Source organism: Nelumbo nucifera, chromosome 1, assembly GCF_055504915.1.
Source record: "Nelumbo nucifera cultivar China Antique chromosome 1, China Antique-T2T, whole genome shotgun sequence".
Lineage (NCBI taxonomy): Eukaryota > Viridiplantae > Streptophyta > Magnoliopsida > Proteales > Nelumbonaceae > Nelumbo > Nelumbo nucifera.
In genome coordinates this window covers 198,692,621-198,711,158 of record NC_142649.1, presented here as the reverse complement: position 1 = coordinate 198,711,158, position 18,538 = coordinate 198,692,621, and the positions used below count along the sequence as shown (strand labels likewise).

General features: G+C 41.0%; 1 protein-coding gene across 7 annotated transcripts in view; it reads right to left on the bottom strand.

The window, feature by feature from the left end:
- LOC104602358 (uncharacterized) overlaps window positions 1-18,538 on the bottom strand; it is a 100,833-nt gene that overhangs the window by 39,076 nt on the left and 43,219 nt on the right. For 4 of the 7 annotated variants that reach the window (XM_010266016.3, XM_088895804.1, XM_010266017.3 and 1 more), the window contains exons 10-11: window positions 12,558-12,816; window positions 12,299-12,414 (exon numbers count right to left, since the gene is read on the bottom strand). In XM_010266016.3, the coding sequence (XP_010264318.1) occupies window positions 12,299-12,414; window positions 12,558-12,816 (375 nt within the window). The remainder of the gene's footprint in view (window positions 1-12,298; window positions 12,415-12,557; window positions 12,817-18,538) is intronic. The other 3 variants (XM_088895805.1, XM_010266019.3, XM_088895806.1) reach the window with 1 other exon arrangement.

Sequence of the window (18,538 nt, the reverse complement as noted above, 5' to 3'; positions counted from 1 at the left end):
TCTAGTAGATCTGCCCTCTGGGGTAAAAGCAATTGGTTGCAAATGGATTTATAAGAGGAAGAAGGGCCCCAATGGCAAGATTGAGACCTACAAAGCTCATTTGGTGGCGAAAGGGTATACTCAGAAAGAAGGCATCGACTATGAGGAAACCTTTTAGTGAAGATATCTACATGCAACAGCCGCAAGGCTTCATTGCTGCTGGTCAGGAACACATGGTATGTAAACTTAATAGACCCATATATGGACTTAAACAGGCTTCTAGGAGTTGGAACATCCGTTTTGACTCTGCCATCAAATTATTTGACTTTGAGCAGAATCCGAATGAGCCCTGTGTTTACAAGAAGTCCAATGGGGATAAGGTCACCTTTTTGGTGTTGTATGTGGACGATATCCTACTCATTGGGAATGATGTAGGAATGTTGACTTCGGTCAAGGTATGGCTTTCGCAGCAATTCTCCATGAAAGATCTTGTAGAAGCTTCCTATTTATTGGGTCTTCGACTCTATAGAGATAGATCGAAGCGGATAATAGGATTATCCCAATCTGCTTACATTGACAAAATAGTCAAAAGATACAGCATGGAAAACTCCAAGAAAGGAAATGTGATTAGAGACACTCTGCCCCACACTTAAGTATGGGCAGTTTAGTCTTTGTAAATGTGATTAGAGACTAATAACTATTAAGGGGTCGACTGATAGGGTTTACCCATCAGATTCGACAGTCCCTTCTTTTCTTTCTTCTTCTTCTCTTCTTCTCCCTCTTCTTCTTCCTCCTCTTGCTGGTTCGGATTATTGTAGCAGCAGTCCAAACAATTTATTACGGGATACAGGTAAATTAGGTGTAAGGCCGGCAAATACTCCTATGGATGTGGACCACAAGCTAGGTGACTGTGTTGGTGAACCTCTGAAAGATGTGAAGCAGTTCCAAAAGTTAGTGGGAAAGCTGATTTATCTGTCTATGACCCGTCCAGACATTGCCTATTCCGTTGGGGTCCTGAGCCAGTTTATGCACTCTCCTAAGAAGCCACACATGGAGGCAGCAGAGAGAGTCCTTAGATACTTGAAGAAATATCCAGGAACAGGCCTACTATTCAGTAAACACAATCACCTAAAGGTGGAAGTCTTTACAGATGTTGATTGGGCAGGAGTTGTGGATGATAGAAAGTCCACTAGTGGGTATTGCACATTTGTGGGAGGAAATCTGGTGACCTGGAAGAGCAAGAAGCAAAGTGTTGTAGCAAGGTCAAATGTTGAAGCTGAATATAGAGAGCTATGGCACATGGGGTGGCTGAAGTCCTTTGGCTAAAGAACCTTCTAGGGGAGCTTGGAGTTGTTGTTATAGTCCTATGTCCCTTTACTGTGACAACAAGGCTGCAATAAACATCGCCAGCAACCCAGTCCTACGTGAGAGGACCAAGCATATTGAGGTGGATAAACACTTCATAAGGGAGAAATTGGAAAAAAGGGAAATTTGCATCCCCTATGTCAACTCCAAGGAACAACTTGCTGATGTCCTTACAAAGGGGCTTCTGTGCTCGCAGCACAATGAGTTATGTGACAAGCTGGGCATGATAGACATCTTCAGCCCAACTTAAGGGGGAGTGTTGTAAGGGTTACTTAATAGCTGTTGTTATAGTTACAGTTACTTGTTTTTTCTTCTTTCTTTTTTCTTATTATTTTGATTCTAGGATATGCCGCTAGGGGCATACTTGTAATTTTAGATTCTTTTATGAAGTTAATATAAATAGAAAACTGGCGGCTGCCAGTAGTAGCTTTTTCTCTCTCTCAACTGTACCTCTCTCTCCCTCTCTCTCTCTTTCTCTCTCTCCCAATCCCCACGAATCACCATAAGGGACATGCAAGACAGAGGATAAAGTGATGTCATCAGTCACTCTAACTGTTCCTTTCCCGGTAATGGGAATATGGGAACCATCTGTTGTAGAGACAAAGTCTCTACTAGAGCACAACCGGTAAGAACTGAAAAGGGTAGGTATATTGGTCATGTGCTCAGATGTTCCTAAGTCTATAATCCAGGGAGGTCCCTCCTTACCTAAGGTGAATGCAAAATTTGCAACCGCATATGAACTACTTGTATGAACAAAGGAAGTAGTGTGATTAGCTCCTACACTCTGCTGCCCGTCTGAAAAACTATAACTGACTGAATCCTTCTTGCTCATAAGCTATCCAAACTTCTCCAATTCAGTTCTAACTGCTGCTCCTACAATGGACTCCACGTCAGCTTAGGTAAGAGGTCCTAAAGAGTCTCCTATAATTGCCACATTTGCATTTCCCTTCTTGTTCTTGACCCGAGCTGGTATGAGATGTGGGTAGAGCTTCCAACAAGTGTCTCTAGTATGCTTAGTCTTCTTGCAATAGTCGCACACCAAGTCCTTCTTATCCTTCCTCCTAGTCTCACTACTCTCCCTGTCTCCATTTGGCTTAGATATGATTGTACTAATCATAGCCAACTGGTCAATCCTAGGTTGTCCGAACATGACATTCCTCCTACTCTCCTCTCCAAAAAAGAAAGATTGAGAAAGAGTCACACTATCTCTGGAAAAGATGTGTTGCCTGGCAATATTAAATTTAGGGTTCAATCCAGCCAAGAACTTAAAGACTCCATTCTTCTCTACCAACTTCTGATAGGTTGTTGCATCCTTCGTACTCTCCCAAACCACAATCTTTAAGTGATCTATCTTCTACCATAGTGTTTTCAGCATGGAGAAATACATGGCAAGTGGTCTATCTTCCTATTTTGTATTAATCACTTGATTCCTTAATTGATAGGCTCTAGCCACATTTTGTTTCTAGGAATAGGTTTCAATCACTCTACCACAAATTTCCTTTGCAGTATCGACCCATAAAAAATTTTTACCAATGTGAGGTAACATAGAATTACACAACCAAGACATCACCATGTAATTCTCTTGTACCCGCCAGGAGGAATCTGTATCAAGTTTCTTCTCCCCAGTGATGTACTCCAGTTTTCCACGAGCACCAATAACCATCTTGGCTGATTGTGCCCATTCTAAATAATTTGTACAATCCAATTTCACCAAGTTCACATCTGCGCCCTACAAGGGGCAGCACCACAATGTCCCACAACACATCCCCGTCGTGTATTGGGAACATCTCCCGATGATGACATCATCAGTTCTTGTACTATCATCATGAGATGTTCCCAATACACAACGGGGATGTGCTATGGTAAATGGGGCACCTCCTTGTGGGGCATAGATGTGAACTCAATTTCACTATGGTAATAATTCCAAACCCAAAAATATCACTAGTACCTCCAACACCTAGACCCATTTTACTGGTGGACTTCTACTCAGTACTCCAACTCTCAGCTTCAACTTCAAACAATTCAAAAATTAGAAATAACTAAGTAGAAGGCCCACAAGATCAAATCGATCTTATAGACAAGTGTAACAGACCTTTCATGAAGGAGAAAAGCCTATCCGGAGAGAAACCCCTCTTCTTCCACCATCTCCCACCGGAGAGAAAAGTGAATTGATCACTTTAGAGGACTCAGAAACTCCTAGAAACCAAACCACCACCTATATAAAACCTAGATAAGTCCAACAAGGTCCAAGCTCCCAAGATCAGATCAAAATTGAAGAGTCCAACTTGACTAGGACTGCATGGAAGAACTCCAAGAAATTAAGAAAAGAGAGCCAATAATCTGGTCGCTCTCCTCACTAGCATTTATACTTTTAATCAAAAAAGGGTACAATGACTAATATGCCCTTATAGGGTGGCTAACACATAAAACTGCATATATAAATTAAAAGAACCACTGAAAAGGGGCCCAACAAGAGTGTTGTGGTCCCCGCTTCCTATCTAAACAATAAATAAACAAAAACAACTACTAATTCTGAACAAATCTGCCCAAAACTCAACAAGTTTCAATGCCACTTTCATTTCTCTGATCCCTAAAAAGAAGGGGGCTTCTGAGCTGAAAGATTTCAGGCCTATCAGTTTATAAGGTAGTGGATATAAAATCGTCGCAAAGCTATTGGCTTCAAGGTTGCGTAGGGTGACGGGGTCTCTTATTTCCTCTTCTCAACGGGCTTTTATTCATAACAAACATGTCCAAGATGGTGTGCTCATAGCTAACGAATTAATTGGCTCAAGAAAAAGGAGTGGTAAGAAGGACCTGGTGTATCGATTTAGAGAAGGCCTATGGCCATGTAAACTGGGTTTTTAGACTACATTCTGAAGAGGATGCACTTTGAACAAAAGTGGAGGAACTAGATGAAGGTGTGTGTCACTACTCCTAGATTCTCAATCCTGTTAAATGGTCCTGCAAAGGGTAATTTTAAAATCTCTACAGGTCTACACACGGAGATCCCCTCTCCCCTCTTTTGTTCCTTTGTGTTATGGAGCGTTTGAGCAGGATGACAGCTAGAGCAGTGAGAGAGTGGCTGTTTAGCAGACTTTGAAATAGATCCAAATGGGGAAGAAATACCTCTTCTCCAATTCACAGGTGACGCCCTATTTTTCTGTGGTGCTAAAGCTAAGCAGGTTTTGTCCTTGAGGAAAATCCTGTGTTGGTTTGAAGTGGTCTCAGGTTTAAAGGTTAATCTGGCAAAGAGTAAAACGTTGGTTGTTGGAGAGGTGGTTAAATTGCAGTCCTTGGCTGACTTGTTGAGTTGCAGGGTGGGTGTTTTACCTTCCTCCTATTTGGGGCTGCCTTTAGGGGCAAAGTGCAATTCCAAAAGCATTTGGTCCCTGGTGGTGGAGAAATTGACAAGCAAGTTAGTGTTCTTGAAGGCAAGATATCTATCCAAGGGAGGTAAATTAGTGCTATTAAAGAGTGTGCTGGCCAGTATTCCTGTGTATTTCATGTCGTTGTTTCCCTTGCCTGTGGAGGTAGCTTCGAAATTGGAGAAAATCATGCAAGACTTTCTTTGGGTGGGGTGGAAAGATTCCAACAGGTTTCACCTGGTAAGTTGGGATCAGATTTGTAGACCAGTCAACTGTGGCAGTCTGGGTATCAGAAAGCTGAAGCCCTTCAACTTGGCTCTTCTTGGAAAATGGTTTTGGAGGTTCCTTCAGGAGCCCAACAAGCTATGGAGACAAGTAATAGTGCAGAAATATGGATTCCACAGTAATGGGTGGGATCCAGCTGAGTCCAACCTTTCTTATGGGTGTGGGGTGTGGAAAGGGATTTATAAAGCCTATCCACAGTTTCTGAAAGGTATTAAATATAAGGTAGGAAATGGTTTCAGACTGAAATTCTGGACTGATCCTTGGTGCACTGACTTCTCTTTGAAAGAATTGTTTCCTGATTTATTTCAGCAGGTGACTGATAAAGAAGCTTTGGTGGCTGATTGTTTCGATGGTTCAGGAGATTCTTCAGTCTGGGCTCCCTCTTTCAGAAGAGGGTTTTGTTGTACAGGAAGAAGAGAGAAAGGGAGAGAGGAGAGGAGAGATGAGAGGACTGAGAGCCCAAAATGGTACTGCAGGCGGCGCAGTATGTTATATTTATATTAGGGCGACAACAACTAAACATAAAGAAAAGGAAAAGTACAATAGTACCCCTGCGGTACTATACACATATAAAATAACATCTGTTAACACTCCCCCTCAAGTTGGAGCATAGATATCAATCATGCCCAACTTGTCACATAAATCATGATGTCTTGAGTGGTGTAGTCCTTTTGTAAAGATGTCTGCAAGTTGGTCCTCAGAGCTGACATAGGGAGTACACACTTCGCCTGTGATGACTTTCTCTCTGATAAAATGCTTGTCGACTTCGATGTGTTTTGTTCTATCATGTAGCACTGGGTTAGCAGCAATGTTTATGGCTGCTTTGTTATCACAGAATAGGGTCATAAGCCTGTCCACTGGAAAACCCAACTCACTCAACAGATTCTTTATCCACATACTTTCAGCCACTCCATGAGCCATTGCTCGATATTCAGCTTCAGCACTGGATCTAGCCACCACACTTTGCTTTTTACTTCTCCAGGTAACAAGGTTTCCTCCTATAAAGGTGCAATAGCCACTAGTAGACTTTCTGTCATTTAGAGATCCAACCCAATCTGCATCAGTATACACTTCAACTTTCAAATGCCCGTTTCTTTGAAACAACAAGCCAGCACCTAGAAACCTTTTAAGATATCGGAGGATTCTTTCTGCTGCTTCAAGATGAGTGGACATAGGTGCATGCATAAACTAGCTAAGGACACCAACAGCATAAGCACTGTCTGGGTGGGTCATAGAAAGATATAACAATCTCCCCACAAGTCTCTGAAACTGTTTCACATCCTTGATAGGTTCACCTTGGCTGTCACCTAATTTATGGTTGGGATCAATGGGAGAGTCAACTGGCTTCACTCCCATTTTTCCAGTATCCTGGAGTAAATCTAGGACATACTTCCTTTGGAAAATGAAGATACCCCTTTTTGAGCGGGCAACTTCAATTCCAAGGAAGTATCTAGGAGGCCCTAGATCCTTTACTTCAAACTGTATGGCAAGAAAACTCTTCAACCTCTGGATTTCATCCTTCCAATCACCAGTAACAATTATATCATCAACATATACTATCAAAGAAGCAATTTTACCTTCTCCTCTTTTCACAAACAGTGTGTGATCAGATTGACATTGCTTGTATCCTTTCTGCTGAACCGCAACATGGAATCTGCTGAACCAGGCTCTTGGTGATTGTTTCAGCCCGTATAAAGACTTCTTCAACTTGCACACCTTCTGTTCATTGCCTTGAGCCTAAAAACCAGGGGGTTGTATCATGTAAACTTCCTCTTCAAGGTCACCATTCAAGAATGCATTCTTGATATCAAGCTGATGTAGATCCCAGTCAAGGTTAGCAGCAAGAGAGAATAGAACTCTAATGGAGTTCATCTTGGCAACAGGAGCAAAAGTCTCTACATAATCAACTCTGTACACTTGTGTAAATCCCTTTGCCACTAAACGAGCTTTATACCTCTCCACCGTGCCATCAGCCCTATGTTTGACGGTGAACACCCATTTACATCCAACTGGATCCTTTCCCTTAGGAAGATCTACAAGTTCCCATGTGCCATTTTTATGAAGGGCATTAATTTCTTCCTTCATGGCATCTGTCCATTCAGGTACTAAAAGAGCTTCTTCCACATTCTTAGGGATAGGGACACTGTCAATGGAAGTAAGAAATGCATGAAAAGAGGGTGAAATGTTTTCATAGGAAACAAAGTTGGAAATGGGGTGTTCAATGGTGCAGGATCTAACACCTTTCCTGTGAGCAATAGGACGGTCAAGGTCATTAGCAATAGAGGTATCAATTGTAATGGGGTCAGGGACATCATTGGGAACCAAGGTACTTGAGTGAGTACGATCCGCCCCCGAGGAGTTTGATGGCATTAGAGGTACAACTTCTAGATTTCCACAACTCTTGAATTTGGTTGGCCTTTGTGACGACGGAAGAAGACACGAAAAGGCGGAGGATCAGGAAGAGGAGGGAGCTGAACCAGTTTCTCCTCATTCCTACACTCCCCCTGAGGAGAAACAGGGAAAAAAGGCTCATTCTCAAAGAAAGAGACATCCACTGAAACATAGAATTTCCGAGAACCGGGATCAAAACAACAGTATCCCTTTTGAGTGAAGGAGTACCCCAGGAATATGCAAGGAATAGCACGAGAATCTAATTTCCCACGAGTGGGAGACAGATTTTGGACAAAGCACCGACAACCAAATACGCGAGGAGGAATGGGAAGAAGGGGGGCCTTAGGGAAGAGAAGCTGATGTGGGGCTTTGCACTCTATCCAACGTAAGGGCATACGGTTAATGAGGTAGGTAGAACAAAGGACAGCCTCAAGCCAAAAACGTTTGGGGACATTCATATGGAGTAGTAAACCCCGGGCCACTTCAAGGAGATGTCGGTTCTTTCGTTCAACAACACCATTTTGTTGTGGTGTTCGGGCACAAGAGCTACGGTGAAGTGAACCATGCGAAGCAAAGAATTCCGTGAGATCACTATGAAAATACTCTTTCGCATTATCTGACTGAAAAATTTGGATTTCAGCTTGAAATTGAGTGAAGACCATCCGCTGAAAATCTTGGATAATTTTTGGTACTTCCTCCCTGGTTAGCATGGGATATACGTAAGTATATCTAGAATAATCATCAATGATGATAATAAAATACTTGTAACCACTCTCAGATGGTAAAGTAACAGGGCCCCACACATCAGAATGAACAATGTGAAAAGGAAATTCAGATTTACTATTTTTTTGGAAGAAAATGAGTTCTACAATGTTTACTCAATTGACACGTTTGACAAGAGAAATCTAAAATGGACACTGACTTAAATAGATTTGGAAACACCACTTTCAAAGACTCAAAAGATAAATGACCAAGGCGACAATGCCATAAATAAACTTGACTCTTACAGGACTGACTCTTAGACTCTGTAACATGAAGACCAGCATTATTCTCCAGCAATGTAAAGTCCATCAACCATACGTCCTCTACCAATCGTCCTCCCCGAGGCCAGATCCTGGATCACACAGTAAGAAGGGAAAAAGGTCACTGAGCAGTTTAAGGAATTAGTAACACTACTAACAGAGAACAAATTAATGGGAAATTTTGGAACATGTAAAACATCAGAGAGGGTAAGGCCGAGGGGAAGAGAGATGGTTCCTTGACCAGCTATGGAAGCATATGATCCATCAACTAGTCTCACCTTGTCTCTTCCAGAAAGAAGGTGATAGGTTTGAAAGTAAGAGGACGTACCAGTCATGTGTTTTGACGCTCCAGAATCAATGATCCATGGAGAGTCAAGGGTATGAGAAGCAACATGGAAAGTTGTGGCAGAGTTACCTGATGTAGACGCAAAAGAGGTTGAGGGAGGAGCATCCATCTGACGAATTGCTCTAGCATAGAGCTCTAAATGGTCACGGAAGGAATTCATAATATCCTCCCTTGGGTCAGATCCAGATGAATGCGTCTGAGTTACAGTATGGATGGAGGGCTGATTCTCTCAAGTAGCCATGTTGGCCATAGTGTGTTTCTTTGTACCTTGCTGTCCTGACCTTTTATTCATATCTGAACTTTGCTTCTTATTCAGATCTTGAGCCCATTTCGGCTTTCCATGAAGATCCCAGCATGTATCTCGGGTGTGTCGAGGCTTCTGGCAATGAGTACACCACAATTTATCTTTGTCATCCATTTTTTTCTGAAGATCTCCTTTCTTGGAAGAATTTCCTCCACTAGTAGTAACACTCCCTTTCGCGGCCAACACAACTGCATCTCCACCAGAACTGTTCATCAAATTCCTTCTGCTTTCTTCAGATTGTACAAGAGCATAAACTTCTTGAACAGATAGAAGATCCTTAGAACCGAGGATCCGGACCCTGATAGACTCATATGTAGGGTTCAAACCATGTAAGAAAGCAAACACTCTCTGTTGGGAGACGAGTTTTTTGTACAATTTTGCATCTTCATGACACTTCCATTCCACACACTGATAATGATCCAACTCCTTCCAGACAGAAGTCAAGTCAGAGTAATATACAGATAGACACCTCTCCCCCTGTTTACAAGTAGACGATTCTGCTTGTATTTGGTAGATTTTTGCATAGTGTCGCAGTTCCGAATATGTTGATTTTGCTTGATCCCAGATCTCATTTGCCGTTTCAGCCCATATAAAATTCCTCCTTATTTGAGGTTGCATAGAGACTAAAAGCCAAGACATAACCATGCTGTTTTCCTGATTCCATCTATCATATTCAGCACTCCCAAAATGTGGTTCTTTTATTCTCCCATTAATATAACCTATCTTCCCCCTTGCAGTGATGTACAGCTTGATCCCTCTTGACCACTCTAAATAATTTGAACCATCAAGAGGGACAACAGCCATGGGAAAGGATAGGTCCACACCCCCACTCATTCCATTCAGCGTTGAGGAAACTCCGGATGTAGCAGAATCATCACCACTCATGATTTCAGATTCAAAAAACAACACCCAAAAGAGGAACACAGCCTTAAAAAGTTGTACAGAAGGTACCGGCCACTTCCAGACCTTCAGTCCACCAAAAAATAAAAACTGCTGTTGCAGCACATAAACAAGGTCCTTACGACCTACAGTTTCACAGGGATCAAACGGCCCCACAAAAAAGGAAAAGAAAGAGGTGCAGCTCACCTCACATCCAATCGGCAGACCTAGTACAGGTCCACCGCAGGCACACGACCAGAAAAGAGAAGAGAGTAAAAAAAAAGGTTACTTCAGTCGAACATCAGGACAGCCGAACAGCAGATGAACAGCAGATGATAACTTCTGAAAATCTGTCACCCTCGAAACAAAGTCTTCTACATGCTGGAAATCTGGTGCGAAGAAGAGGAAAAGACAGACTGCTCGACTTCACCCTTCAGACCTGGACGTCCTGCTCTGATACCATGTTGTACAGGAAGAAGAGAGAAAGGGAGAGACGAGAGGACTGAGAGCCCAAAAAAGGTACTGCAGGTGGCGCAATATGTTATATTTATATTAGGGCGACAACTAAACATAAAGAAAAGGAAAAGTACAATAGTACACCTGCGGTACTATACACATATAAAATAACATCTGTTAACAGGTTTAATGATTAGGAGATTCCGCAGATTATAGATCTGCTATCAAGGTTACAGGGCTTCAAGCTAAATGTGTTAGCTCCAGATCAGTGCTATTGGGGTTGGTCAAAGGCTGAAGTCTTTTCAGTGAAATCCTTTTATTCCAGCTTGGAGCCTGCCTCCCTTAGCTCTTTCCCCGATCATTTAGTGTGGGGTAGTGTGGCCCCCTCTAAAGTCAAGTTTTTTGTTTGCATGGCTGCTGAAGAGAAGTGCTTGACGAAGGTAATGCTGATTAGAAAAGCAGTGCTATCAGATGTAATCTGTGTTTTATGTGGTAAGGAGGAAGAAACTTCAAGCCACCTGTTTCTCCACTGTGAATTTTCTTCAAAAATCTGGGCACAGATTCTCAAAGCTATTCAGTTCTCTACTTGCTTGCCTATCTCAGTAAAGGCCCTTCTAGAAAGTTGGGAAGTTGGGGGTATGAGCAGAAAAGGCAGGATTTTGTGGAAATCAATTCCTCTAGCAGTGCTGTGGTCAATTTGGAGGGAAAGAAATAGGAAGATTTTCGACCAGAAGCAGCTTCAGGTTGGAAGTGTGATTAATTTAATTGTAGATGACCTCAGAGGGTGGCTGAGTTCCAATTTGCTTTTCAAGGGGGATGTTCTGGCTTCTTGTATGGCTGTAAATTTTTTTGAGGGTTCTTAAAGCTGTTTTCAGTTGTACAAGATCTTGTACAGTGAGCAGTTTTGCTTGCTTTTATCCTTTTGATTAATACAATTTTACCTTAACTTTTCAAAAGAAAAAAAAAATCTCTTCAGAACCCAAACTAAAATCTCCTTTATCCTGTAGAGGCATTGGATATCTTTCTTCCAAGCTTTAAACATTTTTCTAGAAAAATCCTCCTCTCCAAGAATATGTAACCCCAAGGCTTCACTTGTACCACAAAGTTGGGCAAAAACGAAAATTTAGAGAAAAACTTGATGTAAGTACTATTTTTTTGGGTACATGGATGTAATTAAAAAGAAAAATAAAATAAATATAACATCATAAACAGAGAATCATCACAGAATATGAGAAGAGATCTAACCTGGAATGGATAATGCCTACTAAAACTCACTCTTTTCCCCTCCACTCCTAGGCCAAATAACCAGAAAGTAAATTAACTGATTTTCATATCCAGTGGAACACGATGTTCAAACTAGAAGTAAAATATCTAGCTCTCTCCAATATGATGCCAAAGCAACCATGCGTTATCAATTGTAATCTACCCTATCACCACCTGACGTCCTGCTCTACCTCCACCCTAGAGAATCCAAGGAAATGTCATTCTCAAGCCCTGAAGAAGTGACACAAGCCTGCTCTGATAGAACTCCCATATCTGATGGGTCCTGAATACCAGAAAAATAGTTTCTCCATGGTCTCTAGTACCAAGGTTGGAATCCAAAAATGTGATATCTTGAAAAATATTTCAGCAAAGTACAAGGTTGCCACCGACTTTTCACCCAAATAAAGTGTGAATAGGCAACCTTTGTACATTATAAAATAACTAGCTAGGCTCCTTTTTCTTCATTCTTTTCAAGTAAATTTCATGTTCACTTGTCATGTGCAAGCAGAACATGCAGAAGAGTGATATCCTGCTAAACATCACTAAACGATATTTTTTTATCATATAGGTCTTGGGATGACGATGGAAAGGAAGTAATACCACCAGCAAAGAGTAGAAACAAGAAAAAGGAAGCTAACCATACCTTGTGATCAAATTCAGCCATATTCAGAACTATAGGTATAATTAGTGGTTTAGCAGGTGGCTTTTCTTTCTTCACAGGGTGGCTAGAATTTGTTTCTGGACTTCTAAGATCTGCACCTACAGGATAAAAGCATCATTAAATCAAAAGTACCCAATTATATGCTGAACCTAAAGGATAAGTGACTGGAAGAAACAATAAACAAAACCAAAAATAACAATTGGAGAACAATAAGAATATAGTGAATGTCTAAGAATACAACCTCGATTCTCAGAAGCACTTCTTTCCAGATGTAGAGATGCTAGACTATCTGAAACTTCTTTCACCTGGTTGGCAGGTAGAATGCTACTACTCTGGTTGGAAACTCTACGAGCCTTGCTTGCACAGCATTCTTTTTCCTTTGCAATATCATCCTCACTGGTCATAGGCAAAGGTTTTGGATCTTCTTTTTTTGCAAATAAATCTGTTGGTTCTTTATTCTCATCATCCATTAAATAAATACTTGGATCCAAATGGATTCCCTGCTAGAATTGTAAGAATATGTGTTATATAAATATATTTCACTATGGATGCAGGTGATTCAAGAAACCCAACTAACATATGTATTGAAGTCAAAACACATTTTTCTTGGTTATCATGCTTCAGTGATATAACACATTTAGAATAAGGGAGAATCTAAAAGTAAGGGATGCTTAGTGTAAAGGTAAAATCTCAGGCTGACAAGTGTATGAATGCAGATTCAACTCTGAGAGCATCCACTGTCCCAAACAAATGCCAACGGTTAGCTCCATATCCAATGCACCTCTCCCAAGAGACCAGATAAGCTGGAAATATATTGGGTAATGGCCTTTTTAGAATACTTACAGGAAGGGGATTAAGGGAGATTGAAAGCCAAGAAGCTATGGCATTTACCAATTTTTTGGAAGGAACATTTATTAATCCTACTAAATCTGATTTCATAATTTGGACTCTTAATTTTTTATTGGAAAATAATTTACTCTTAATCCTTCAGGCCTCTTTTCTTGTGCATCCTTCTTTATTGGTCTTTCATTGGATGCTAACTACAATTTATCATGTCCAATAAAAAGCTATCTGGGGAGGACCAGGTACCACCAAAGGTTAGGGCTTTCAATTGGAGGTATTCCATATCAAAGTTAGTACTTGGAAGATGTTGCAAAGAAGACCATACTGGTCTATTTTCCCTCACATTTAACTTCTATGCACAACAAGCGGTAAAACTCTTTCCATCTGTTACTTTCTTGCAACTATGTGACTGCTATTTGAAAACATTTCTTCCCATTGTTTGGTTGTAGTTAGTCTCCTATTTGAATCTACTATCTTCTTTCCTGCCAGAAAAAAGAGGGAAAATCCATTGGAGATGTACGAGGGCAGATGTTTTGTGGTGTGTTTGGGTCCTTTGGGAAAAGAAATGTGAGGCTGTTTGGGGATATGGACAGGGAAAATGAGAATAATTCATAATGTCGCTATCAAGGTTGTACATTGGGTTAAAACTCTGGACATATTTGCTCCTTTTACCATATACGGTATCAGCAGGAACTAGAAAACAGTGATTGATTCCTCCACATGGAAGCTGCAAATAATTGCTGTTTGGTTCCTCCACTTAATCCTTTTTCAAGTTAAACTTTGAAGACTGCATCTTAGGCAACCCAGGAATTGGAGGAATGATTAGAAACAGTGAAAGGGAATATAATTGCTCTATTTTCAGGTCTGATTGGAGTCAGAGATTCTACTTCTACAAGGGCAGAGCTTACTGCTACTCTGATAGGCCTAATAAGAGCAAAATCTTTGTACTGTACAAGTGTCACCATTGAAGGGGACTCCCAGGTAAGTTGGCTGGAAAGAAAGCAGGAGGGGACATGGTGTTACAGGCATATGAGTGGATACCTTGAGCTGCTAACCATTTTAGTAGATTGTAAATCTCAATAGCAGGGGTTATTAGCTGGGGTATCTACCCATCTAAGCACACTTTGTACTCAAAACTTTTTATATTATTACTAATATGATATGGTTAACAGCTACTAATCAGAAAAAAAAAAAAAGTAATTTAGCCAATATCATACATATTGTTTGGTATTTATGCGAGGTGAACTGATATAGATCATTAAGATTTAATAAATATGCCTATTCATTGACAAGTAAAACTATCTACCACCTATAATTCTTTGCCCTTTGATGGCCATTTGATGGAGTGGTATCAGATAAATGTCTTTGACTTCATTAATAAGGAATTAACTAAAAAGAAAGGAAATATTGGACATTACAGAATAAGCCATTTATTTCTTATTTGTCAAGTGTTTGCTATAAAGATTATGTTGCTGTCATAAGTCATAATCCTTCCATTTGCTTCTAATATTCACAATATCATGCAGAGACCAATTATTGTGCAATATAAATTCCAAGTGATGTTTCAAAAGTTCCTTCATGAAGTAGCAACTTAATTTTGATATTGAAGAGATATGGTGAGCTGAGTTTCCCTCTTTTTGTACAATTTTATGAAACACAAAAAGAACGGATGAAAACTAAATCTTAGATAACCCCAGAGGTGCTAAATATATGTGTTTCGAATGCTGCTACAGTAACTCGAACCAGGAAGAGAAGGAAGAAGAAGAGGAAGAAGAAGAGAAGAAGAAGAAAGAAAATAAGGGTCTGTCGAAATCTGACGGACTACCCATTCAGTCAACCCCCTTAATCTTAATTAGATTCTAATAACCTTTACAAAGACTAAATTGCCCATACTTAAGTGTGGGGCAGAGTACTCTAATAAAACTGCCACATAAGCAAACTACTTAACACACATAAGATGACTAAACTACCCCTATTCGGCTCACTTTAACACTCCCCCTCAAGCTGGAGAATATATGTCATATAATCCCAGCTTGTTACATAGGTAGTTCACCTTCCCTGAGCTTAGAGCTTTTGTAAACAAATCTGCCCACTGATCATTCAAGCCCACATGTTTTGTATTTATCTCTCCAGCAAGAACCTTCTCCCTCACAAAGTGGCAATCAACCTCTATGTGCTTTGTTCTCTCATGAAAGACAGGGTTGGATGAGATATGGAGTGCAACTTGATTGTCACAGTACAATCTCATAGGTTTAACCATGTGAAACCCAATTTCTTTTAGGAGATTCCTCAACCACACTAATTCACAGGTATTGTGTGCCATGGCCCTATACTCGGCTTCAGCACTGCTTCTGGCCACAACCGTCTGCTTTTTACTCTTCCATGTCACAACATTTCCTCCAAGAAATGTGCAATAGCCTGTAGTAGATCTTCTGTCATTCACTGAGCCTGCCCAGTCTGCATGTATACCCAACTACTTCAAGTTTTCCTCTTGGTTTATACAATAGCCCATGGCCTGGAGCTCCTTTCAGATACCTTACAATTCTAAGAACTGCATCCCAGTGAGGTATACGAGGGTTCTACATGAATTGGTTCACCACACTGATTGCAAAGGAGATGTCGGGTCTCGTAATAGTCAGATAGTTCAGCTTTCTCACTAGTCATCTATACCTTCCAGGATCTTCAAATACTTCTCTTGTATCACTGCTCAACTTAACATTTGGTTCCCTAGGGATCTCAGCCGGTTTTGCACCTAACAGTCCTGTTTCTTCTAATAGATCAAGAACAGATTTCCTTTGGCACAGATTTACACCTTGTTTTGACCTGGCAACTTCTATTCCCAAGAAATACTTTAATGTTCCAAGGTCTTTTGTTTGAAAATGATTTTGCAGAAATACCTTTAGTTTGCCAATCCCCAATTTATCACTGCCAGTAATGACAATATCATCCACATAGACCACTAATAAGATCTTCCCAGCTTCTGAGTCATAGCTGAACACTGAGTGATCAACCTGGCTTTGCTTCATTCCAAAACTCTTCACCACTTCGCTGAACTTCCCGAACCAAGCACGTGGTGATTGCTTCAACCCATAAATTGCCTTCTTCAGTCTGCACACCTTAACATCCACCCCCTGAGCAACAAACCCAGGTGGTTGCTCCATATATACCTCCTCCACCAGATCACCATGGAGGAAGGCATTTTTTATGTCAAGTTGAAACAGAGGTAGTTCATACATAACTGCCAGGGAAATTAGTACACGAACAAAACCAATCTTAGCCACCGGAGAAATGTTTCTATGTAGTCCACTCCATACAACTGTGAGTAACCTTTAGCAACAAGTTTGACCTTCAGACGCTCCACACTACCATCTGGCAAGTATTTCACAGTATACACCCATTTACAGCCCACAGCATGCTTACCGGGTGGGAGAGTAGTAAGTTCCCACGTTTGAGTATGTTGAAGAGCAGAAAGCTCCTCCTCCATTGCCCGCTGCCATCCAGGTGAACTAAGAGCTTCTTGAACATTGTTCGGTATGGAAATAGAGGACAAAAGTTAAACAAACTGGCAATGTGAGGTAGAAAGACGAGATAATGAAACAAAATTGGAAATGGGATGGAGGGTAGAACTGCGTTTACCTTTCCGTAAGGCAATGGGTAGGTCAAGGTCTGAAGGTTCAGCAATAGGAGCCATGAGAGGATCTGTAGATGAGGTAGAAGCTGGAGGAGGGGCTGGTGTCGTTCGACGTGTATACACTTGTCGGAATGGTGATCGTTCGGTGGTGATCTGCACTGGATGAGGTGATGAGTCTACTCCAACAACAGCATCTGGAATTGGATCACTAACAGGAAGAGGAATAGGAAGTAAGGGTAGAGACGAAGGAGCTTCAGGACTTGAGAAGAAGGGTACAGACTCAAAAAAGGTGACATCAGGGCAGACATAGCACTTTTGGGTAATGGGATTATAACATTTGTACCCTTTTTGAGTCCAAAAGTAGCCAAGGAAGACACATTTAATTGAGCGTGCATCTAGCTTGTCTATTCCAGGACTTAGATTGTGGACAAAGCACACACAACCAAAGACACGAAAAGTCAATGGAAAAGGAGATAAAGTGGGAAACAAGATAGAGAAGGGGGACCGACCATGAAGAATGAAGGAGGGCATCCGATTAATGAGAAAACATGCAGTGAGTACAGCATCACTCCAAAACCGTTTAGGAACATTCATGTGGTGAAGAATAGACCGAGCAGTTTCAAGAAGTTGACGATTCTTCCGTTCAACTACCCCATTTTGTTGAGGGGTGAATGCACATGAGGTCTGATGAATAATGCCATGCTGTTCTAAATACTGTTGAAATGAAGTAAGAAAGTATTCACGACCATTATCTGAACGGAGAACTTTGATTGGAACACCAAATTGTGTGTATTTCAGCATGGAATTTTTGAAAAATGGAAAATAATTCACTTCTTTCTTTCATTAAATAAATCCATGTCATTCTTGAACAATCATCAATAAAGGAGACAAAATACTTGTACCCATTATAAGACTCTATTTTGATTGGACCCCAAACATCTGAATGAACCAAAGAAAAAGGACTCAACATACGACTCTCAACTCTTGGACTGAAGAACACACGACGATGTTTCCCAAACTAACATGACTCACATTGCAAAACTGACAAATGACTCAATGACGGAACCAATATTTTGAGAATCTTGAGAGATGGATGTCCTAGTCGGCAATGCCATTGTAGAGGAGTAAGTGAAGTCTGAAGAGAAATTGAAGATCCACCACCGTCAAGATAATACAATCCACCAGCTTCATGCCCCCCACCAATCTTCTTCCCCGTCGTGAGATCCTGAAAAACACAAGTGGAAGGAAAAAAGGTAACAAAATAGTTAAGAGCCTTGTTTATTTTACTAACAGACATAAGATTGAATGGAACTGTAACAGATGGGAGATGAAAACCCATTGGCAACTGTAACAGTTTGTGATGTGGAAGTTTCAGAAAGAGAGGAGAATACACCTGGAGTCCCGGTCATGTGATCAGAGGCTCCGAGTCAATAATCCAGGGAGAGGTTTTAGATGACATGCAAGCAATACCTGAGTGGGCAAGAGTGGCAGTGGTATGCTATGAAGTGGTTTGAAGGAACCGTTCATACTCATCACGCGTTGCACTCACCATCTCCCTCCCAGAAGTAGATGTACATGTGGGAGGAGTTAGGTCTGCCTGTTTACTGCCACTGATATCAACCTCACCAGCTACAACATGATTAACCAATTTAGAGGGAGGGCCATGTAGATCATAACAGAAATTCACCGTGTGTCCTTCCCTGCCACAATGAGTACACTTCCTTGCAGAGTTACTCTTCCCTCTACCA